Source organism: Eimeria maxima, genomic scaffold, assembly GCF_000499605.1.
Source record: "Eimeria maxima Weybridge genomic scaffold, Emw_scaff690, whole genome shotgun sequence".
NCBI classification, from domain to species: Eukaryota; Apicomplexa; class Conoidasida; order Eucoccidiorida; family Eimeriidae; genus Eimeria; species Eimeria maxima.
The window spans coordinates 1-18,631 of NW_013566693.1; the positions used below are offsets into that span (position 1 = coordinate 1).

The following is an 18,631-nucleotide window of genomic DNA, read 5'->3' on the forward strand; positions in this document are numbered from 1 at the left end:
ATAATATATATATATATATAGAGAGAGAGAGAGAGAGAGAGAGAGAGAGAGAGAGATCCAGGGATAAAGTTGCGGTAGTACGAGTGCCCCCTACTATTGTGAGTCGGCTGCCCCTCATTGCTATTAGTTTATTATGCGGGCACACTACCAGGCTGAAATGAAAAACCATCTTGGCAAGCAAGTGTTCATTTTACCCTATGTACCACCCGTGAGGATATGTGTGTCGGCAGCAGCAGCACGAATAAGCTGCAACAGCAGGTGAAGATAGCCCTTCTCTCTTCTTCAGTTTTGTCATACTGATCTGTCTGAGGATCTGCTGCCCATCTGTATAGCTCCTTTCTCCCCATCTGTTCACCTACCATTGTTATGGAGAGCAAGCACTCGAGCGCGTGCTTTGTGGCGATATACGGGAGATGATACTTCTTGCTCCCTCTACGGTAGGCCCGTCCATTAGCGGTACTACTACGGCAGTCCGGCTATTGAGGGCCAGGTAAATGCTTATCAGTTGCCTGCTATGATAGTTCACGCTTCAGCCGGCACGGAGCATGCTTTTTTGTGGGGCCCCCTCACAGCAGAAAAAGGAATGAAGCAACTCATGACAAGCCGATTCTTCTCTGCACTGTCCCACAACATTTGTATCAATGCGCCAAGGATGCCATGACCATGATGCGTTCCTATACGTTTTGTCCATCCCGATGACAGGCGGAGAACTTCTTTTCCTTGTTAGCATTCCCAGGTTGGAGGGTATGCATATGCCACCCGCGTCCACAGCTCCAGATTTGCCGACGCAGCTCGCAACAGCACGGGAATGCAAAAAAAAATCATAGAAATGACGGTTTTAAAACTATGGCAAATGAAATTCAGCGGTTACACCCCAGGCAACTTTGTTTTGGTGGATTTGCACGCCTTTCGAACCGAGCGATGGGGAGAACTTTCGAAGTAGGTCGGTTCGCATTGGGGTTTGTGTACCGTTGACATACCCTCGACTTGGAGATATCGTACGATTAGTGCTTTTAAGATGTTGCAAAAAATCAGCAAAATATCCTGGACCTTTACCGAGTACGGGTCAGCAACGTCGTGGTGGGAAAGCACAACTGGCCGAGATTGATATCCAAAATGCTCGTGCAACAACTCCCATAGGACGAAAACATCGGGAATACTACGTTATATGGCCACTAGAACAGTACGCTGAATGGATTCCTTGGTATCGTTCGGGCCAAGCTTTGACATGCATAGGCTATCGTCGCTTCCCTATCAAGTACTGCAAGCACCGCCATGAGCTTGCAGCTAAGACTAGAAGACATCTAACTATTCTGTAATCTTTGCCGCTCCACAACTTAGGAGCCCCCGAAAATTTGCATTATGTGCTCTATGATGTGCTAGATGCTACCTTTTCGCTGTGGTCCAGTTTCCGTTCTCGCTCTACGGCGAACCTTTTTGCAATCCTGCGTAAAGCATCCCCCCGTGCGTGGACAGCCTCGGTGCTCTGCCCAGAGTCAGTGAGGCATTCACTTCCATCTGGCAGGGTGTAACTAAGTTCTGTCTTCGGTTCACGGAAAAACCGAAGAGGAAAGCACTGCAAGCAACGCCAGCAGTAGCAAAGGCCAGAGAGCAGCGGGGCTCGATATGTTTTGCGCATCCCAAACTGGTCCTCTGCAGAGCTGTTGCAACACCAAACGCTTCAGCAGCCTTACCAAACAATTGTTGCTTGATAGACGCTCGGGGCGGTGCTGTGCGGCCATGAAGCTGAAGGAGCCGCAGGAACCGTAGATCACCGAAGGTGTGCAAACGAAGATGTAGCTTACGTCAATATATTTTCAGAGGCAAAAACAGGCAGACGATGGCATGTCCTGCTCGTACCAGTAGGGGTGCAAGTGTAGGATAGTCATGTAGGACGGTGGCAACTCTTTACTGAAGTTTCAGAAACCTGGGTCTGGTAGACAAGTAGTCAGCAGCCAGAAACCATCTGCAGCTCTCACCTGTCTCCGTACATACACCTATATCAGTAAATACAGCCAATAGGCCTAGTTTGTCTTTGAGTGTGGGGTCGTTTTTGCATAGAGTTGCAGCAACGTGCATTGCAACTCCTGGCAGGCCGCCTGTGCTCCCGCAGAGCCAGGCGCTGCAGCTTTTGAACTCCGGACGCCTGGAGACTGGGGATGGCTGTCAGGTGCATTTAAGGAACTCTCACAATAATAGTCGGATGAGATCCACTACCCACGTTACAGATACACAATTACCGGCAGATGGCTTGTGCGGCATATGCGCGCAGTTTCCGCCCACAAGCGTGCGCTGGAATAAATAACGCTTTAAACTATGATGCTGTATAGCTATTTTACAGACGTGTTTGAGTGCTCAGCTTCGAGAAAGGAATGCAGTTCCACCCACAGCCCTAATGCCTTGGGGGCCTGGAGTGACTGAAAAGCGGACGAGCAGCCACTGCATTACGCTTCCCTCGCTAGAGTCGGTGGTGATCGCCGAGCACCTGTTTGTCATGCGTGTGGAATAGTGGCATATGAAGAAGTTGAAGTACCGAAATTGTTTATGTGGCAGTGCATGGAAGCCAAAAGATATTGTTTGCGTGGTGGTCCCGGTGCAGTAGCTGTTCAGCGAGGCAGGACACATCTCCAAGGCTGATTCATTGTCTGCCTTCGTGCTTAGAGGTGAAGTACTTCTTTTTTTCACAATCATTATTTCTACGGGAATGACTCGTTTCTATCCATGTTAAACAACTGGTGGGCTGCCCTGGTATCCCCCATGTCAGCACTGGCCGGTGCCGTAGAAGTTGCTATGCTCATTTACAACTTTCGCAGCTTCCGGTCTGTTAGGCTCTGTTTTAAAGTCTGCAGTGTGCACCAGTTTTAACGGCTGCACGCATATGAGGTCATTCGTTGCCTGGTGGTACGGGGGAGTGGAGGCATTGTGACCAAACCCTTTGTAGGCGTTACGGCGGTCTCTTGTGCTCTTCTGTATGTGTTCTTCGGTGCTCCACAGTGTAGCTACAAAAAGAGTGACAGCAAGGACGTGAAGGAAGAACCAGGGACAGTCGTCACCGCACGGAAAATATATCAGTACCTGCAACAGTAACAGCGCCCGCGCCAGTAAAGAGTGCATCCGCTGATGGAGGTAGCCCACGATACGGGCAGAGCTGGAGCAGCGCAGCATGCGTCGACTGCGCAGAGCCTTGCGAGAATTCTGAGGGAACACAGAGACATACAGCGCAATGCGTCGCCCCATTGGACAGCTGCCCCTCTTTCAGTGGGTTTCCTGCAGTGTACACGGGAGTCGCATGTACAGGCTGCGGTTGGGCTCCTACTTTTATGAACTCATCGTATCCAGATACTTTGGAGGGGCTGTATTCCATGGGCTTTCTACTCTTCGTAGGCGGTTCTAGCTGGAGAGGAGGTCGGGATGTTTGGATCTTTCCCATATTGTTTCATAAACTCATTGAGACACCTAGTGTGTGCGCTGGTGCTTTTGGCGTCTCTTCAGCTTGAGGAACCGCGAGAGTGGCATTTCACATTGAGGGGACCGCCAGATTCTCCTTTTGAAGGGGGCCTGTACCATGGGCGTATTGTGTTGCCAAAGAACTATCCCTTTGCTCCTCCATCTCTGATGTTGCTTACGAGAAACGGCAGATTCGACATAAACAAGAAGGTAAGGCTACTATCTGCCCTTTCTTCTCGTTGGAGGAGCTTCTGAGCAGAGGCCGGAATTGTTACTGCTTGCGTGTATGTACGGATCGATTCTCCCGTTAAGACTGCCCGGAGTATGGCAGTCAAGGGAAGCTTCTCGCATATCTTTGTTTCCTCCTTGGGACCATTATATGCCGCTTGTTTCATCTCTTTTTCCCGTTCGAGGGCGTTTTAGCAGACGTGGCTGAGCCGGTTTGCTTGCAGCTATTTTTCATGTACTGCCTGTTTATTGCTGCGCCCAGATATGCTTAAGCGCTAGCAGCCACCATCCCGAGCTCTGGCAGCCAGCATGGGGCATTCGCACGCTTCTCGATGCGCTCTGTGCTTTTTTCCCCACACCAGCTCAGGGGGCTCTGCATGCCTTAGAGGCTTCGGAGAAGGTACGTTGTTGCAATTCCTTGCTGTTGCTGAAGAACTATGTAGGTGCCATTGCTCCTGAGGCAAGCACTGCCACTGTTGTTGTGGAAGTGCTGGGTACCACCGTTGTGGACAGTGTATCTGGCGCTGACGCGTATAAGGGATGCGGTGCTGCTGTTTCGTCGTTCCCGTGGGAGGGCTTCTGTTGTGGTCGTATGTCATCCCCTGTCTGCTTCCGCTGAGACAAGGAAGCGTTGCAGTTAGACGCAGTATTGTGGCTTTTTACGCGTGCTTGTAACGCTTCGCTCTCTGCATCACAGCTTTCGATGACTGTTTAAGGTTTTGGGGTGCCTTATTTTTCGTGTGTCGTTTCCTTCAGGACCGGAGGCAGATGGCGCTTGAGAGCGCCTCTTGGGTGTGTCCAGTTTGCAAGAGACCCAACAAGCAACTTGTTGAAGAGGGTTGCGCGGCACCTACGAACACTCTACCAGTGAGCGAATAGCATAGAGGAGTGGCGGGGGAAAGGGATCCCGACATTTGCCGGTTAAGGCCAGTGTACCCAGTTGAACGACCAAACTTAGTGGGAGAGCTGAGGAATGGATAGAGAGCAACGCGCGGTGGCTTGTGATTTGTGAGCATAGGAACTACCTGAACAGCTGAAGGCTCAGGCACTTCTTGCGCGAGATCAAAGCAAGCAGCAGCAGACGAATGCAAGTACTGTTCATGGGCGAATGGTGACCTCGCAGGTATTTGGTGGCACCCGGTTGTTCCCCAGCAGACAACTTCAGGCAGGAGTTGGGTGGAGCACATAGCAGAAAATTGTGAATAATGCATACCTGAATATCTGTCTGCTTGCCAGCGAAGAGTGCATGGCCTCTGGAAAGGTAGGATATTCCGGAAGCTGACGCAAGCTATGGTGCTCATCGCTGCTTCTTCAGGTTGAGAGCCCGTCGGTTGTTGGCACTGTTCCTCGAGAACCGTCTTCCAACAACAGCGACGGCAACAACAGTGGCGGCATCATCCCAAACAACAGCAGTGGCAGAGATGAGGTGTCTGCTGCGCGGAATACTGAAGACGTTTCTACTACCAGGAGATCTGGTCGGCCCCAGGCTACTCCATTCTGGACTTATTGGCTTGGTTCGCCGGCTAACAGGACGGAGTTTCTTATTGCATGGGCTGACTTGATGCTCTTGCTGTTGCTGCTGGCTTCATTGCTGTTGCTAGGTGATTTGCTGTTGCAGCCTCCCAGATTTTCGCTGCTGCTCCCGTCGCCTTCGCTTAACAGCTGATGCTGGGATCAGCGGGCGTCGGCCATCAAGAACAGTTATAGTAGCACCGAGAGCAGCCACCAGAGGAGGTTGAAGGAGCATCGTGTACATCTGGCGTTGTTTGTTATTAGGGAGTAGTTCCAGTAGATTGGTTGTTTGGTGTAGATTGTCTTATATCGGCTGGCCTACGCCTTTGCAGATGATAGGGTAGCAGTGTGCAGTCACCAGGAGCGTGCTTTAGCATTTCCCTTTGCTTCCCCCTCGCTCCCCGTGCGCTTTTTAGTAGTACGCCGCATAAGCTTCGGGGCCCGTCGGGACGTCCACAGGTTTGGCATCAGTGTTAGCGTACTAAATGCACGGCAATCAGGCAGGAGGAAATTGCCGGTATGGAACGTAGATTGAAAATGCGGGAATGCAGATGTCTGGGAGGCAGGTGTGAGATGGCGCCCTTGTGGGGCCCGAGGAAGCTTTTGTTGGCAGTGTTCTGGAGTGCGGACTAGAGCTAAACTTTACATTTAGCTCAGTGAGTTATGTGGGGAGAATGGCATTGAGACTGTGGGGGCTCCAACCCGCGAAGTTCATTGAATGACTCCCAAGAAGGTTTTACTATCTTAAACGGGCCCCAATGAATGTCACCTGTCCTCTGTATTTATGAGTGACATTTTTGGATACTTTTCGTGCAGTCGTTGCCGGCAGGCTCGTCGTCCAGACGAGCGGACCCGCTAAAACGAAATTTTCAAAGACTTTGGGAGAAGTTGAAGGCAGTGATATATTGGGTTGCATGTTTCCGTTAGGGAGGGAGTCTGCATTCCACAGTATCTAGAGTACCCTAGTCGCGTGTTGAATGAGTGGATGGTAGGGAACAGTAAAAGCACGAGGAGCCAACAGGTTGGTGCTTCCATCTTGCAGCCAGAATCGAAGTGGTGGCGTGTCATGTGGCAGGTGAGGGTGTTCTTATCAAGGAAACTTGAGTCCCACTGACCACAGAAGCCTAGAGAGAATTCACGGCTCCAATGGCGGGGCAGGGTGCACACTCACTGTTGCATCAGGGAATGCTTTTCCGGTAGGAATGCATCGGTGTGTTTCATCCCCACGCCGTTATTTCGTACGGGATACTCTGTCAAACAATACTGCAGTACAGGAAGTAGCTGCTCAAATCCCTGCAAGCCGTCAATACAATTAATGGCTGGTAGGAAATGTTGAGAAGGAAAATAGGCATTGTTGGCCGTGACCGGACGGTTACAGCACACGATAGTACAACTCCAAACAAGGTATCACTTTCCCTTCCTTTCCATTAGGATATCGTTTAACTTAAGAGGAGGTGTCTTAATTTTTGCCTTTCAAGGGAGGCTGGAGGTAATTTCAATTTCCCAATACAATAGCGCTTCTCTTCTTGTAGTTTAGTTCGCCACTTCTTAGATGAGCACCGCCTATTGAAAGGCCAGGAGTTAGGGGAACTTGTTAGTAACGACAAATAAGTCTAGCAATTCCATACTGTGGTAGTGTATGCACTTACCTGGTGCAGATGGAGGCCGTTGTCTGTGCGGAACTGGCAAGTCTGTCTGAACTGGGCACATGAACCTGGCCCTACTAGACGAACAGTACGCAGGCCACAGTTCCAAACGTGTGTCTAAAGCGTCTGTGCATAGTGCTGACCAGGCCTGTTTTGGTTCGTATTTGGGGCAGTATTGCACCTTCTGTGCAGCAAGGTGCGTTGCTACTCCTGGCAAGCCGACCCCTGTGAAGCAGCACCAGGCGCTTGAGTCAGCCTCTGAGCAAACGACACCTGGAGACTGAGGGGCGATGTTACCTCCAGTTAAGGAACGCTCATGTTTATTTTACCATTCCAGCCCACAGTATTCGCCGGCTAAGATCTCGGAACCGCGTAACACCCCTCGGGAAGTTCGAGAGCACTGGGCACACACATATATATCTAAAACCCAATATGAACATTGTACCAACATTGTTGGCAATCGCTTAACACTTCCTTGGCCCCTAGTTGCGAGCCTGCGTACATGTAGAAATACAAACTTTAGACAGACCATGCTACACCAGCGGCGAGACAGGCATTTCGGTGAAGGAGCAGATAAAACTTATCCACGCATAGCCCGGTGGAGCTTTCCTGTTGCTATAAAAACGAAATAATGAATAAATTAGTAAGACTTGCAACAAACGCTACAGCTTTATGGATCCCTGTATGCGTAGCAACGTTGCTCTTGCCCGGTGAGACAGTCTACACCACCACCGATCTTATGACACCGTTACCACAGGGGGTTCATGCAAACATGTTTGAGTCATTATACGAACATATTTAGCCCTAGTGTCCTGCAGAGACTGTATAGTGCCCGCCATACTTGGGGGCCCTTGAGCAGAGCAGCGCGAGGCGCGCTTCTGTGCGTTGTGCAGGCCGCTGGGACGAAGGAGGGTTCAGGATGTCGATGGCACCTTCTAACTTCGGTGGGTTTCGTTAATTTTGCTCACAAAGTGCATCAAAGCGCCCATATTTTTCCGCATTACTCGTCCTTGGGTGTCCTTGCAGCCGCGGAGCTTCGTCTTCGCGTGGGGTGGCGCGTTGCTGCTTTCCACAGGTTTCGCCTGGCAGCACTTTATGTGGATTCGCGGTTTATACACGAGGAGTAAATTATTTACAACAGAAATAGGTGTGTAGTGTTCCCCTGTACTGCTGTGTATCACGTGGGGGACCTGCGCGCCGTCCAAATTGTGGTGTCAGTGAACCGCGGCTGCGCTGTTGCTTGCCCGCATTCCCTGCTACATCTGTTTTTCGGTAAACTTCGAAAATGGGGGGTTCACAGGACTGCGGTGGCTGCTTTGTGTCCCGCGCGCTGGGACTGGACTCGCGGGCAAACAGCCTAGCGCTGTTTGTCTCCGTGAACCTCTTTTACTTCCTCGTCTTCGCCATGGGAAAGAGCATGGTGTCGCTATGCTGCTACTTGTGTCTTGCTCCAGTGATGCTGGGGTTGCTGCTTAAGGCGCTGCACCTCACCCCCCTGGAGGAAGGGCCTTGGGAAATTGTCAGTCGCTCCGGCATCGAGTCTGCTGTGGGACGGCTGTACGACAGGACTAATCAGTTCTTGGAGTTTTGTCGTGATGTTTGCCTGTGGAGGAACGTCTTCTTCACCACCAAGGTCTGCTGCGCTCTGCTGACTCTCGGATACGTGTCTTCCTTCCTGTCTTTCGCCAGCCTCTTTTTCGTTGCGACATGGGGTTGGTTCCTGTACAGCAGCTGTTCTTCCTTGTTTCACGACACAATATATCCAATTGTTTCTCCATACATCAAGATGGCCAACCAGACCTTCCATGAACTCTTTCAGTCGATTCCAAAGATGGAAGCCAGTGACAAGAAGCTCTAGTGTGTCGGCTGTCTCTTAGTTAAGGGGCTCGACGGGGTCCTCAGTCGACCCTTCCGTGCTTAGTCGATAAGGCATTCAGGTAGAGGGGGGCAGCGTCTTGCAGCTTCACAGCTTCTGCGATGGGAGCGTAGCGCCCAACATCAGCCACTGTGCAGTGTGGAGTTGGCCGTGATGTATGGGGTTTCGCAGGCTCTCATGGCAGCCAGTGCCAGGAGTATCTTCGTCGCAACCTAGGCAGTTCCATTTGAGTGCGTTGGACTCGTTGAGAACAGGGTAGGTTGTGGGGACATGCTTTGTGCGTTGCCAACCCACATTGAAGACGCAACTCCCCATTCTCTGTGCTGACATCCACACTGCTTCAGTGGGACAGGGTGTACCTCGGGTGCACTGCGTGTGTTTACTGCTGCTGTAACGGCTAAAACAGCTCCTACGTCGGTTCCCCAGGGAGCCGTAAGGGGAGCCAATTTGCATCAACCCCTTTAACCTTTAAGCGTGCCATAAAAGTGTTACATCTATAGGCGTCGAGGTGAAGTTGCAAGCTATCCTAAGTCACTCTGAGATTAGGGTCCTTCACAGATCAATTCTGCTTTATACACCTTAGTTGCAAGCTACCCTAGGCCATTTTCAGAGTAGAGTCGTTCACTGATCACATTTATTCTATCTACCCTCCCCCGTGATACTGCTGGCAGCGGCAGCACCTAGGCCTCTAATTATGTAGGGTGTGGTCTCCGGCTAAGATTGTTCTAGCCCCACGGCGAGGTTAATTCACGTCGGATATCATGCTTGCCACTTGTTAATTAAGTGCAAACTGTCCACACGCGAATTTGTAAGTTACAAGGGAAGCCACGCATAGGAATGGAAACAACCCAAATAGCTTACACAGAAAATTTCATGGTCCTTCTAAGACAGCGGTGGCATGTCTCGGAATGAGTTCTTCAACTCTAGGAAAGCTTGGTATGGGCTTCTTAGGCGGTTCCGACCGTGGCTGCCTACGGTCTCATCACGGTGGCGAAGCTTACCCCGCCGTTTACAGTTTGCCATGACTGCACAGTTGAAGGGCGCTCGGGGGTTCTCATGTTCCCCTGAGTTCTAGCGCTGCCGGGAGATGGATATATGAAAGTAGAACCCTTTTGTAGCTCCAACGCCTCACAGGACGAGAGTACCAAACCACATCAAGGCCTGGGGGCGTGAGGCAGGTGATGACATCGTTCGGGCTCACTTCAAGTACTTGAAGAGATCCTTTGCCACCTGGAAACGCATCGAATATTCAACGGCACTTCCGTTCAAACGGGGTTGTGTGCTCGCCTTCGCGCGAGCAAACCGGGCAGGCGAACTTAATACATTTTATAGACATATTTGAGAGATGACCACAGAACGAAGACAGAGAGTTATGCCTGCAGAAAAGGTGTTAAGGGCTACCTTCGGTTGGCTGAGACAGCACATAGACATGCGGGGCTCTACTGAATATAGGGAACTAGGTAGGGCAATGCTTACACATGTGTCCACGCAGGCCTGCAGCTCCTCAAACTGACCCGAGCAGTTTCCCCGTCCGTCAGTACGAGCCTTCACACGGTCGCAGCATGCCTACGAACCCATTAGAGAGCATAAAGCTGGAAAAAACAAACCCGTCATGTCGTTCGTAAATAGAAAGAAAAACAAAGACGCTCAAAGGCCGCAACCAGTTATGGAGGGCACACGACAGCATCCCTTTGAGCAATCTGCATGATCAAGAGATACGTGAAAGATGGTGGAATTAATTGCAGCAAATTCCCATCAAAATGCACTCCAAATACTTCCGTTGACCTGCCCTACATGCCTGCCGTGTTGATAAACGTCCGAATAGGACAGCCCCAAGTGAACAAGGAGTCTTAAAATGAGCTGGTCGCCGAAGGCCACTCAGTCTAAGCAGACGTCGTCTTTCTTTCAGCAGAAAAAAATTTAGCGATGCAGCGAGGTACGCGACAGTCATGTGCATATGAATAGTGTCACGGGATGGATAACCGGAAACCCCATTAGAAACTGTGTCAATCTCTTATCGCCAGAAAACTCAAGCAGCATCCAGGCAAGTAGTTTGCACGTACAGCGTATTCGTGGACCCATCGGCTGCACTTGGTGGTGCACGCAGGGGCAAGCTTTTTCTTGGGGTCGACGAGGCGCTCGCTCGGGTCTTTTGGTGGAATGTACTTAGGGTAGCGCACCCCGAACTCCGCATAAAATGGAAACGACATCTCAGCAAGCTGTCAAAAGCCGAAGTTTCAACTACGCTGACGACAGGGGCCCTCCAGTGCCGTTCTGCTGCTCGTGCTACCGTTGCAGTTGGTGCCGAAGACGGGTGAACCTAGAGCGACTCCGCAGTTAACTTCAAAAGAGAAGATTGTGGTAACAATGATTACAAACTGTTGTTTGCGTTCCGCAAATGGTATCTCGTTACTGTAGCCAGCACTGCATGCTGCAGGTGTAGAGCTAGTGTTGCTGCAACAGCAAAAAAGCCCCACGGAAATGGCTAAGGGAATGTACGCTGCTGGCTTCTTTTAGAGTGCGATTCTTTTTGGATTTCTGTAACAAGTCCTACACCCCCACTATTGCTTATGGGGCAGTAGGGTGCCACTCCACTAGAGCACCCTACCACTTGGCGTTTCGAGTTACAACGAAGGACTGTTTTTTGTTTAGAAGTCAAATTGTTTTGCGGTTTCTGATGTCTTTATTTGGATATCAGCACTCCAGATCCTCTGAGGTTGAATCAAGTGCTTGCTTGGGGCGCAAGTATCTCTCGTGGTCACACAGATCTTCCAATATTCTACTTGCTCGTCCATTGGCGTGTTTGTCCTTTGAAGGAGTTGCAGAGGCCCGTCATTGGCTTGCGCTTCTGGTGCTGTGATGCTTTAGTAGGGCGAGCCCTTTTTCACAGTCACAGTGTGTTTTCTCTCCCTTCCGATACAACGTCTTCGTCGGCATCATGGCGTGGATGATCCCCAACGAACTTTCCGACATTGTCACAACTAAAACCTCCTTACCCACACCCTCAACGGAGGAATGCTTCTACTGGCCGAAGGAGCGACAGTGGGTCCCAGAACGACTCTTGAAGAAGCTCAAACCGGGGGAGAGGCAGCAGTTACAGGGCGCAAAAGCCATGGTCCAAAAGGCTGCCTCCGGTAAGTGCTTCCCAACCATTGGCTTATCTGCCTCAGCCCCATACAGCCAATTTTCCTCCTGCCACCGCGCGCCCCTTCTGAACCCTTCCCCTTAGTGATGTGGTGCACTGTGGGGCCTTGCTTCTTTTCGTGATCGTTGTCTCTCCATGCGGGGCTTTTTCCGTAGTTTTTCCTACCGCCACCTTATCTCTCTATGGCTTTCAAACTTATCCATGTCTCGTGTCGGGATCAGTCCGTCATTTTTTGAGATTCATCACCACAATTATCTTTCTTATTTCCTCACCTATCGGTTTCGCTCCTTTGTGTTTCTTCCCTTTATCATTTGTTTTGTACCTCTGTTCCTCAGGCCAGAGCAAGTGTCGTAAGTGTGGCGGCTCCATTGCTAAGGGAACACTCCGCGTGGGCTATCCCACCTCAGACCCCAGGGGAGCGTATGAGGTGCTCTGCTGCTGGTTGCATCTGGGCTGTAGCAGAGAGCTGTTCACCCTCATTCTGAACGAACAGGCAGAAGGAGATCTCATTGAACGACTACGAGAGGATCTCATTACTTCTATTTCCTGTCTAGAAGCCGTAGCTGCAAAACCTGTGGACCCACCAAAGACTGAGACGAAAGCCGCAGGTGCACACAACACTCCTAGGGAAGAGTTCACATCTCTGAAGAACGAACAGCCAGTACGGAGGACACGGGTTACCGGTAGAGATACGGCCGTAGCAAAGGCAGAACAACGAGAGGAAACTGGCAGTAGCAAAAAGGCCCCAGCGTTTGCACCTTCTACGGCATGTAAAAGTAGCAACGCTTCCGTGGCCTCTGCCTCTTCCACGCTACATGAGGGGTCTAACGACTCCGGAAGTCTAGTTGGCGGCGGTGGATCGGACTGCGCGCAAAAGGACAAAAAGGGAGATGATGAGTTACCTGCGCGGGACCGTCTGTTGTTAGACAGAGCTGGATGTATCGTTTCCCTCGACCGTTTGTGCTTGATGGCCGACAGTCTGTCACAAGTGGAACAGCGGGAAGTCCAGGAGGCCCTAGCTGAAGCGGCGCTTTGGTTGTTTTTCCCGGATGAAGTGCAAAAGGAGACTGTAGCTACTGCAGAAAGGGCCGAAGAAGTGCTGGAAGGGCTCACCAGGAGGGTTATCAAGGGGCGTGTAGCATCTCCCAATGGGCTACTGTTGCCGCTTCTACCTTTCCAGGAAGAGGGCCTGTGGTGGCTGGCGCAACAAGAGGCTTCTCACATCAAAGGAGGCATATTAGCTGATGAGATGGGTGAGGAGAGATACGGGACACGTCTTCTGTTTTGGCGATTTTCTTGCTTTAAAGCGAAAGCTGTCGCCCTGTTTTAAGCTCCTTTTTCGCTTGCGGATGCTCAACTTGACCCAATATATTTATTTCTTCACGTTGCATTCCTAGCCCCACGCGTTCCCCGCCTTCCCCGTCATCCATAGTAGACTGGCCCTGCGATCAGTTTTGCAGTCACGACCAGCATCGTAAGTGCAAAACTGGTCGCGGGGCTTCTCCACGCAATCTAGACTGCAGTGCCTTCCGTGGGAGTATAGGAGTGGCAGCAATTTCTCAAGAACGAGTGTATAGATATGCGTCATCTGGCGGATAGCTGCGCTTTATTTGTGGAAAGCCAGAAGTGATGTAATGCCTAAGTACTCTGACATTCGTGACCTCTCAGCAGGTATTGTGGTGTTTATCCTATTTATGGGGTTGAATGCCTCCAATTTTTATGCACCTGTCCTGTCTGAATGAAGTAATTCAATATCTGTGTTTGCATTTGCGTGCGTGCTTGTTGTCTCGAAGGAATGGGGAAGACAATCCAAATCATATCTCTGCTACTGTGCCGTCCGCTTCCCTCACTCCCTGACTCCGTGCCCTCTTTGATGAGAGCCTGTGTGTGCTCCACATTGATAGTCACTCCCCTAGCTGCACTGCTGCAGTGGAAGAGTGAACTTGATAGGTTTGTGGTTCCTGGCCGACTTTCGGTGCTCATATACCACGGGTCCCAGAGACGGGCCCTCCATTCGGTCCTTCATCAGTACGACGTCGTTTTGACAACGTATCAAACTGTTGAACAGGATTTCCGCAAGCAAATAAACAAACACAAGGTTTCGTGCAAGGTACCTTTACTCATTTGGCACGGCCCTTGGCAGACTTGAACACGGCGTGCACCAGCCACCTGAATCCAGCTTTGGACATATGCATGTATACATACACATACTAATACGAGTTGTTATGCACATCTTATCGTTTCTTCGTTGCTTCCTGTACCTGCACATACATCCGTTTGTACCTGCAAATGTCATCATCGCGTGGAGGACATCCCTAGTGGGAATTATCTGTAGTGAAGTCTTTCCCCGGTACTATACCGTATGCGTCCAGGTGTAGGAATGTTTCAGTGCGGACGCAGTATCCCTATGCGTATTTGATAGTTCCGCATTTCCATGCAAGCTGTGAGTAGCATTTGGTTTGCACAGGACAGTCCTTTTTTGACGCCCCCGTTTTCCGTTTTGTTGCTTGCAGTACTGTGGGAGGCTTTTTATGCGGGACAAGCTATTCATTCACCAGAAATACTTCTGTGGGCCCGATGCCCAGCGCACCGCCAAGCAGAGGCTGACCGAACGCAAAGTGGATGAAGGTACAAAGCGAGCGATGGTTTCGCTAAACATCATCAACGCAGACGACAAGGAAAATGTGGGCGCAGTTGCAGTGGCTGCTTCTGCAACGAAGAAACGGAGCAGCAAAAAGAGGAAGGATGCAGCAACAGAAGAACGAACAGGGCCTGTATCTTTCGTACCGACGCCAGGCAACTGTTTAAAGGAGTTGCTTGAGCAGGCAAACATCAACCCCGATGAAGTGGGGCCTCTGCCATGGTTAGGGCCCCACGCCTACCGCAGCGCGAAAGCTGCTGCAGAAGCAGCGGAGTCCCCTGGATACAAGAGACAAAAGACAGCCTCAGAGAGCAGCAGCAGCGCCAGTAGCGAGGCAAAGGGCAACAATGACGACGAAGAAACAGGGGAGAATGGTGAGCTAACCATGGCTGAAGTCAGTCGCTTGAAAGTAGCAGAGCTGAGAGAACTCATTAAGGCCCTTGGGGGGACCATAGTAGCCCGGTCGACGAAGGCCCAGTTGCTGGAACAGCTGGAACCACTGCTTCAGAGAAGCTTGTTGAGAGAGGCGGCAGCAGATACCCGAGGGAACGATTCAGAGGGGACAAGTACCCACAAGAGTAGCTCGAGGAAGCCACATGAATCCAGTGAAGGGGACCAAGGAGATGGTGAACTGCAGCCGCAGCAGGGGGCTGCACCGAAGGAGTGCCGAAGCAGACCCCAAGCTGGGAGAAATGTAAAATGCAGGAACGGTTCGCAGTTGGAAGCGCCCAGCGATGGTGAGAAAGATGTGGAGCATACTAGACGCTCACCAAAGAGTGGCAGCAGCACCGGAAACGGCGAAACACATGCACTCGGTACCAAGGCACAAGATGTGCAGCCAGTAACACGCGAGCGCCAGGGGGCGGGTGCATCCGTCAAGCATGAATTAGAGGAGTTTAGTGGCGACGGACGAGCCCATCACTCGACAAAAGAGTCAGCAGGCAGCACTAATAGTAGTAGCAACAGCAGGAAGAATAAGCCAGCCTTTAAATACGTCAAACCAGTAAAGCCGCAAGAGCAACGATGCGAAGCGGACTCGTCAGAGGACGGCAGACCTCTTTCTGTATCCAAAAAGAAGAAGCCCACCGAAGAGAGTAAAGACAAGACTGCAGAAGTGCGGAAAAACCGCAAGTACAGCGGCAAGAAGGGCAGTAGGAAAGTTGGCCAAAACTGCATCAAACCCAAAAAGCCAGTCAAGAAGGCGTCGGAGAAGCGCTCAGGGCGCCGGCGGCCAGCATCCCGAAGACCCGACAGCAGCGCAAGCGAGTGGGAAAGTAGCAGCACAGAATATGAGCCATCTGATTCTTCATCGTCAGAAAATGATTCCTCAGAGTCATTCGTTGCGACAACGTCAGATGGGGGGCCCGATGATGCAGACTCCGATGTTTCATCAGTTATATCCGTCCTCTCTTCTGATAGCACGAAACGACGTGCCCGGACGAGCCGAAATGCTGACAGCAGCAATAGCAAAGAACCACCCAAGAGGATACCCCTCACCCCAGTAGACGAGTTGCTGTGGGGCAAGGCCTTAGGCGACACAGAATCCGAAAACGAAGAGGAGGGTGGGCAGGTAAAAGAGAGACTGGAGGAGGACCCTAACTTGGTAGAGGCCCTTCGACAGTCTCCTCTTCATGGGGTTGTGTGGCAGAGAATTGTGCTGGACGAAGCCCACAGGATCAAATCGAGGAACAGCAGCACAGCTCAAGCAATATTTGCTCTGCGCAGCGCCACTATTAAGGTTCCAGGATGTCACGGGAAGAAAGAGCAACGGCAGAAACAGGTGCTGGAGAAGCAGGTAGACGTGGAAGATGCAAAGGACTCTTGTGACAGCGATGCGATCCAGCCGGTTGTTATTGCAGGCGATGATGGGCAGGGAACAGCTGATCACAGGAGTCGCAAGGTCAGAAGCCACTGCGGTAAGAAACGGCAGCTGCAACCGCAGGATAAGCAACAACAACGGCGGGCTCAGGAAGAAAAACAGGATGAGGATGCGGAAACCGAGCAGCAGGGAGGGTCAGCCAAGGTCGCTGGCTCCTCCGAAAGCATGGAAAGGACGCGTCACGGCAGCTCCAGTAGGGGCCCTGGAGACAGCGGCAACGAGGTGGCGCGTGTTGTTACTTCCCGCTGTGGAACAGAACCGGATTTTTCGATTGTTGTGGGAGGCTGTAGGTGGTGCCTGACAGGCACTCCCCTTCAAAACCGAATTGGGGAACTGTACAGCCTCATACGTTTCTTGCGGTTTTACCCGTATGCATATTACTTCTGCTCAAAGAAGGGCTGCAGCTGCAGATCAATGCACTACCGTTTTGCTGATGGGAAGTGAGTCAGCGCAGGGCTAGACAGCAGCTGCGTGAGCTGCTGCCAATACATCCTTTGTAGTGTTTTTACACATGCACACAGAGGATACCAAAAGGTCAGGCGGGGGAGCGAGGGGATATTGGCGAACGGAGGGATGGCCAGTGGCGCCAATAGAATTTAATGACTTGCTTTCCCGGTGTGTGCCTCTACGATTGCCGCTGACAGGTACTGTGACAAGTGTTCTCATACGCGGATGACACACTATTCATTCTTTTGCCGCCGCGTTGTCAAGCCAATTAAAGAGTTTGGCTATCAAGGGGAGGGAATCGTGGCCCTTGAGACCTTGAAGAGGGAGGTAGGTTCTCCTTAGTAAGGCTGTTGCCAACTTTTTCTCGCTCACCAGCTGCATACATCAGTTGCACCTGTGTCGAACAACAATGCAGAGGATGGTCGCACTGTACCTGCGTTTTCTTTCTATAGGTGCTGGATGTTTGTTTGCTCCGGCGTACAAAGGTAGAGAGAGCAGCTGACGTTAAGCTGCCTCCTCTTGTCGTGTCCATAAGAAGAGACGCTTTGAGCCCACAAGAAAGGGATTTCTACGAGTCCCTTTTCAAGCAAACGGCCACTCAATTCGTATGCATCTATCCCTCATAGTTTCTGCTCCACCTAGGTTTACTGGCTGTCCAGAATTGTGGTGCTGATGTTCATAGCCGTCGTTGCATCCTCTGTCTGCATGCCACTCCCGAAGGAGAACCACGCTTCCGTGGAGTTTGGCTTTGGATATGACATTTAGGGGCACGTTCTCTGCTTTTGTTTTGTTTTGACGACTGGAATCGTCTGTCTATCTACTAGCATTGTCAGCCATCTTCTCTGTCTCTCTTTGGCTTGCCGCAGGACTCGTATGTGAAAAGTGGAACAGTTCTCCACAACTTCGCGCACATCTTTGACTTGTTGTCGCGGCTTCGCCAAGCAGTGGACCACCCTTATCTCCTCATTCACGGGTCTCTTCAGTCGAAGGAGGGTTGTTCGCCACTACCTACCGACTCACGCAATGCACAGCAAACTGGCGTCTGCGCCATTTGCCAGGAAGACATGGATGCAATAGTATGAGGATGTTGCTGCTGCAGTGGTTGCAGGACTTGCAAAAGCGGTTGTTGCATGCTGTGATGTGCACTGTGGGGCTGTGGCTAGATTGTGATGCATCTGCTTCCTTGCTGTCCCATGCCGCAGCACCCTGCCTTGCTGCTTGTAACCATGTCATCAGCCCTTCACATCTTCACCTTTGCAAGGCAGGACTTAAACCAAAAGGACGTGTCTTTCTCTTTCTTACTAACTGTGATTTCTCGCCTCTAGGTGGTCCTCTCCGTGTGAAGCTCTTGTGCGCCTACGAAAGCGCACACTGCATGGATGTGGCGTACGTTTGCTTTTTTGTGCGACCAGGATATGGCCCAAGCCAAGTGTGGGCATGCATTCCACCGCCTCTGTGTTCAAGAGTACATGGAGTCGGCTCCGGCCGCCACTGAAGGAGATCAGCACCAACTTCCAGCCGTTGCAGCGGCATTAGGCTGCCCTGCTTGCTTTGTTCCTCTCACTATAGACTTGTCGAAGCCAAGCGGAGGCGATTCGTTGGAAGACAGCCCAACAGGAAGTACCGCGAATGCCAAGACAGGCAAGGGGAAGAAACGAAAGCAGCAACCCGGCGGAGAAGGAGAGGGACTGTCTGAAAATGAGCAGGATGCTGAAGTGCTGGAGAAAGATTCCGAGGTACCTAGGACACGCCTGTTGGGCGTTATACTTGCCTCGGGCATTATATATATATATATATATATATATATATA

At 51.2% G+C, this 18,631-nt stretch overlaps 3 protein-coding genes across 3 annotated transcripts; all 3 read left to right on the forward strand.

The window, feature by feature from the left end:
• Positions 1 to 3,120: 3,120 nt before the first annotated feature.
• EMWEY_00041040 (ubiquitin-conjugating enzyme e2, putative) lies at positions 3,121 to 5,341 on the forward strand (the record flags this gene model as incomplete). The annotated part of the gene is made up of 6 exons (XM_013482621.1): positions 3,121 to 3,258; positions 3,493 to 3,657; positions 3,938 to 4,075; positions 4,432 to 4,542; positions 4,694 to 4,798; positions 4,991 to 5,341. The coding sequence occupies 6 exons, from the start codon at positions 3,121 to 3,123 to the stop codon at positions 5,339 to 5,341; spliced, it is 1,008 nt and encodes a 335-aa protein (XP_013338075.1).
• Positions 5,342 to 8,118: 2,777 nt separating this feature from the next.
• EMWEY_00041050 (reticulon domain-containing protein, putative) lies at positions 8,119 to 8,691 on the forward strand (the record flags this gene model as incomplete). The annotated part of the gene is made up of 1 exon (XM_013482622.1): positions 8,119 to 8,691. The coding sequence occupies one exon, from the start codon at positions 8,119 to 8,121 to the stop codon at positions 8,689 to 8,691; it is 573 nt and encodes a 190-aa protein (XP_013338076.1).
• Positions 8,692 to 11,647: 2,956 nt separating this feature from the next.
• Positions 11,648 to 17,903, forward strand: EMWEY_00041060 (SNF2/RAD54 helicase family protein, putative; the record flags this gene model as incomplete). Its single annotated transcript, XM_013482623.1, has 7 exons — positions 11,648 to 11,843; positions 12,190 to 13,107; positions 13,648 to 13,964; positions 14,368 to 16,667; positions 17,019 to 17,148; positions 17,274 to 17,426; positions 17,688 to 17,903. The coding sequence occupies 7 exons, from the start codon at positions 11,648 to 11,650 to the stop codon at positions 17,901 to 17,903; spliced, it is 4,230 nt and encodes a 1,409-aa protein (XP_013338077.1).
• Positions 17,904 to 18,631: the final 728 nt, after the last annotated feature.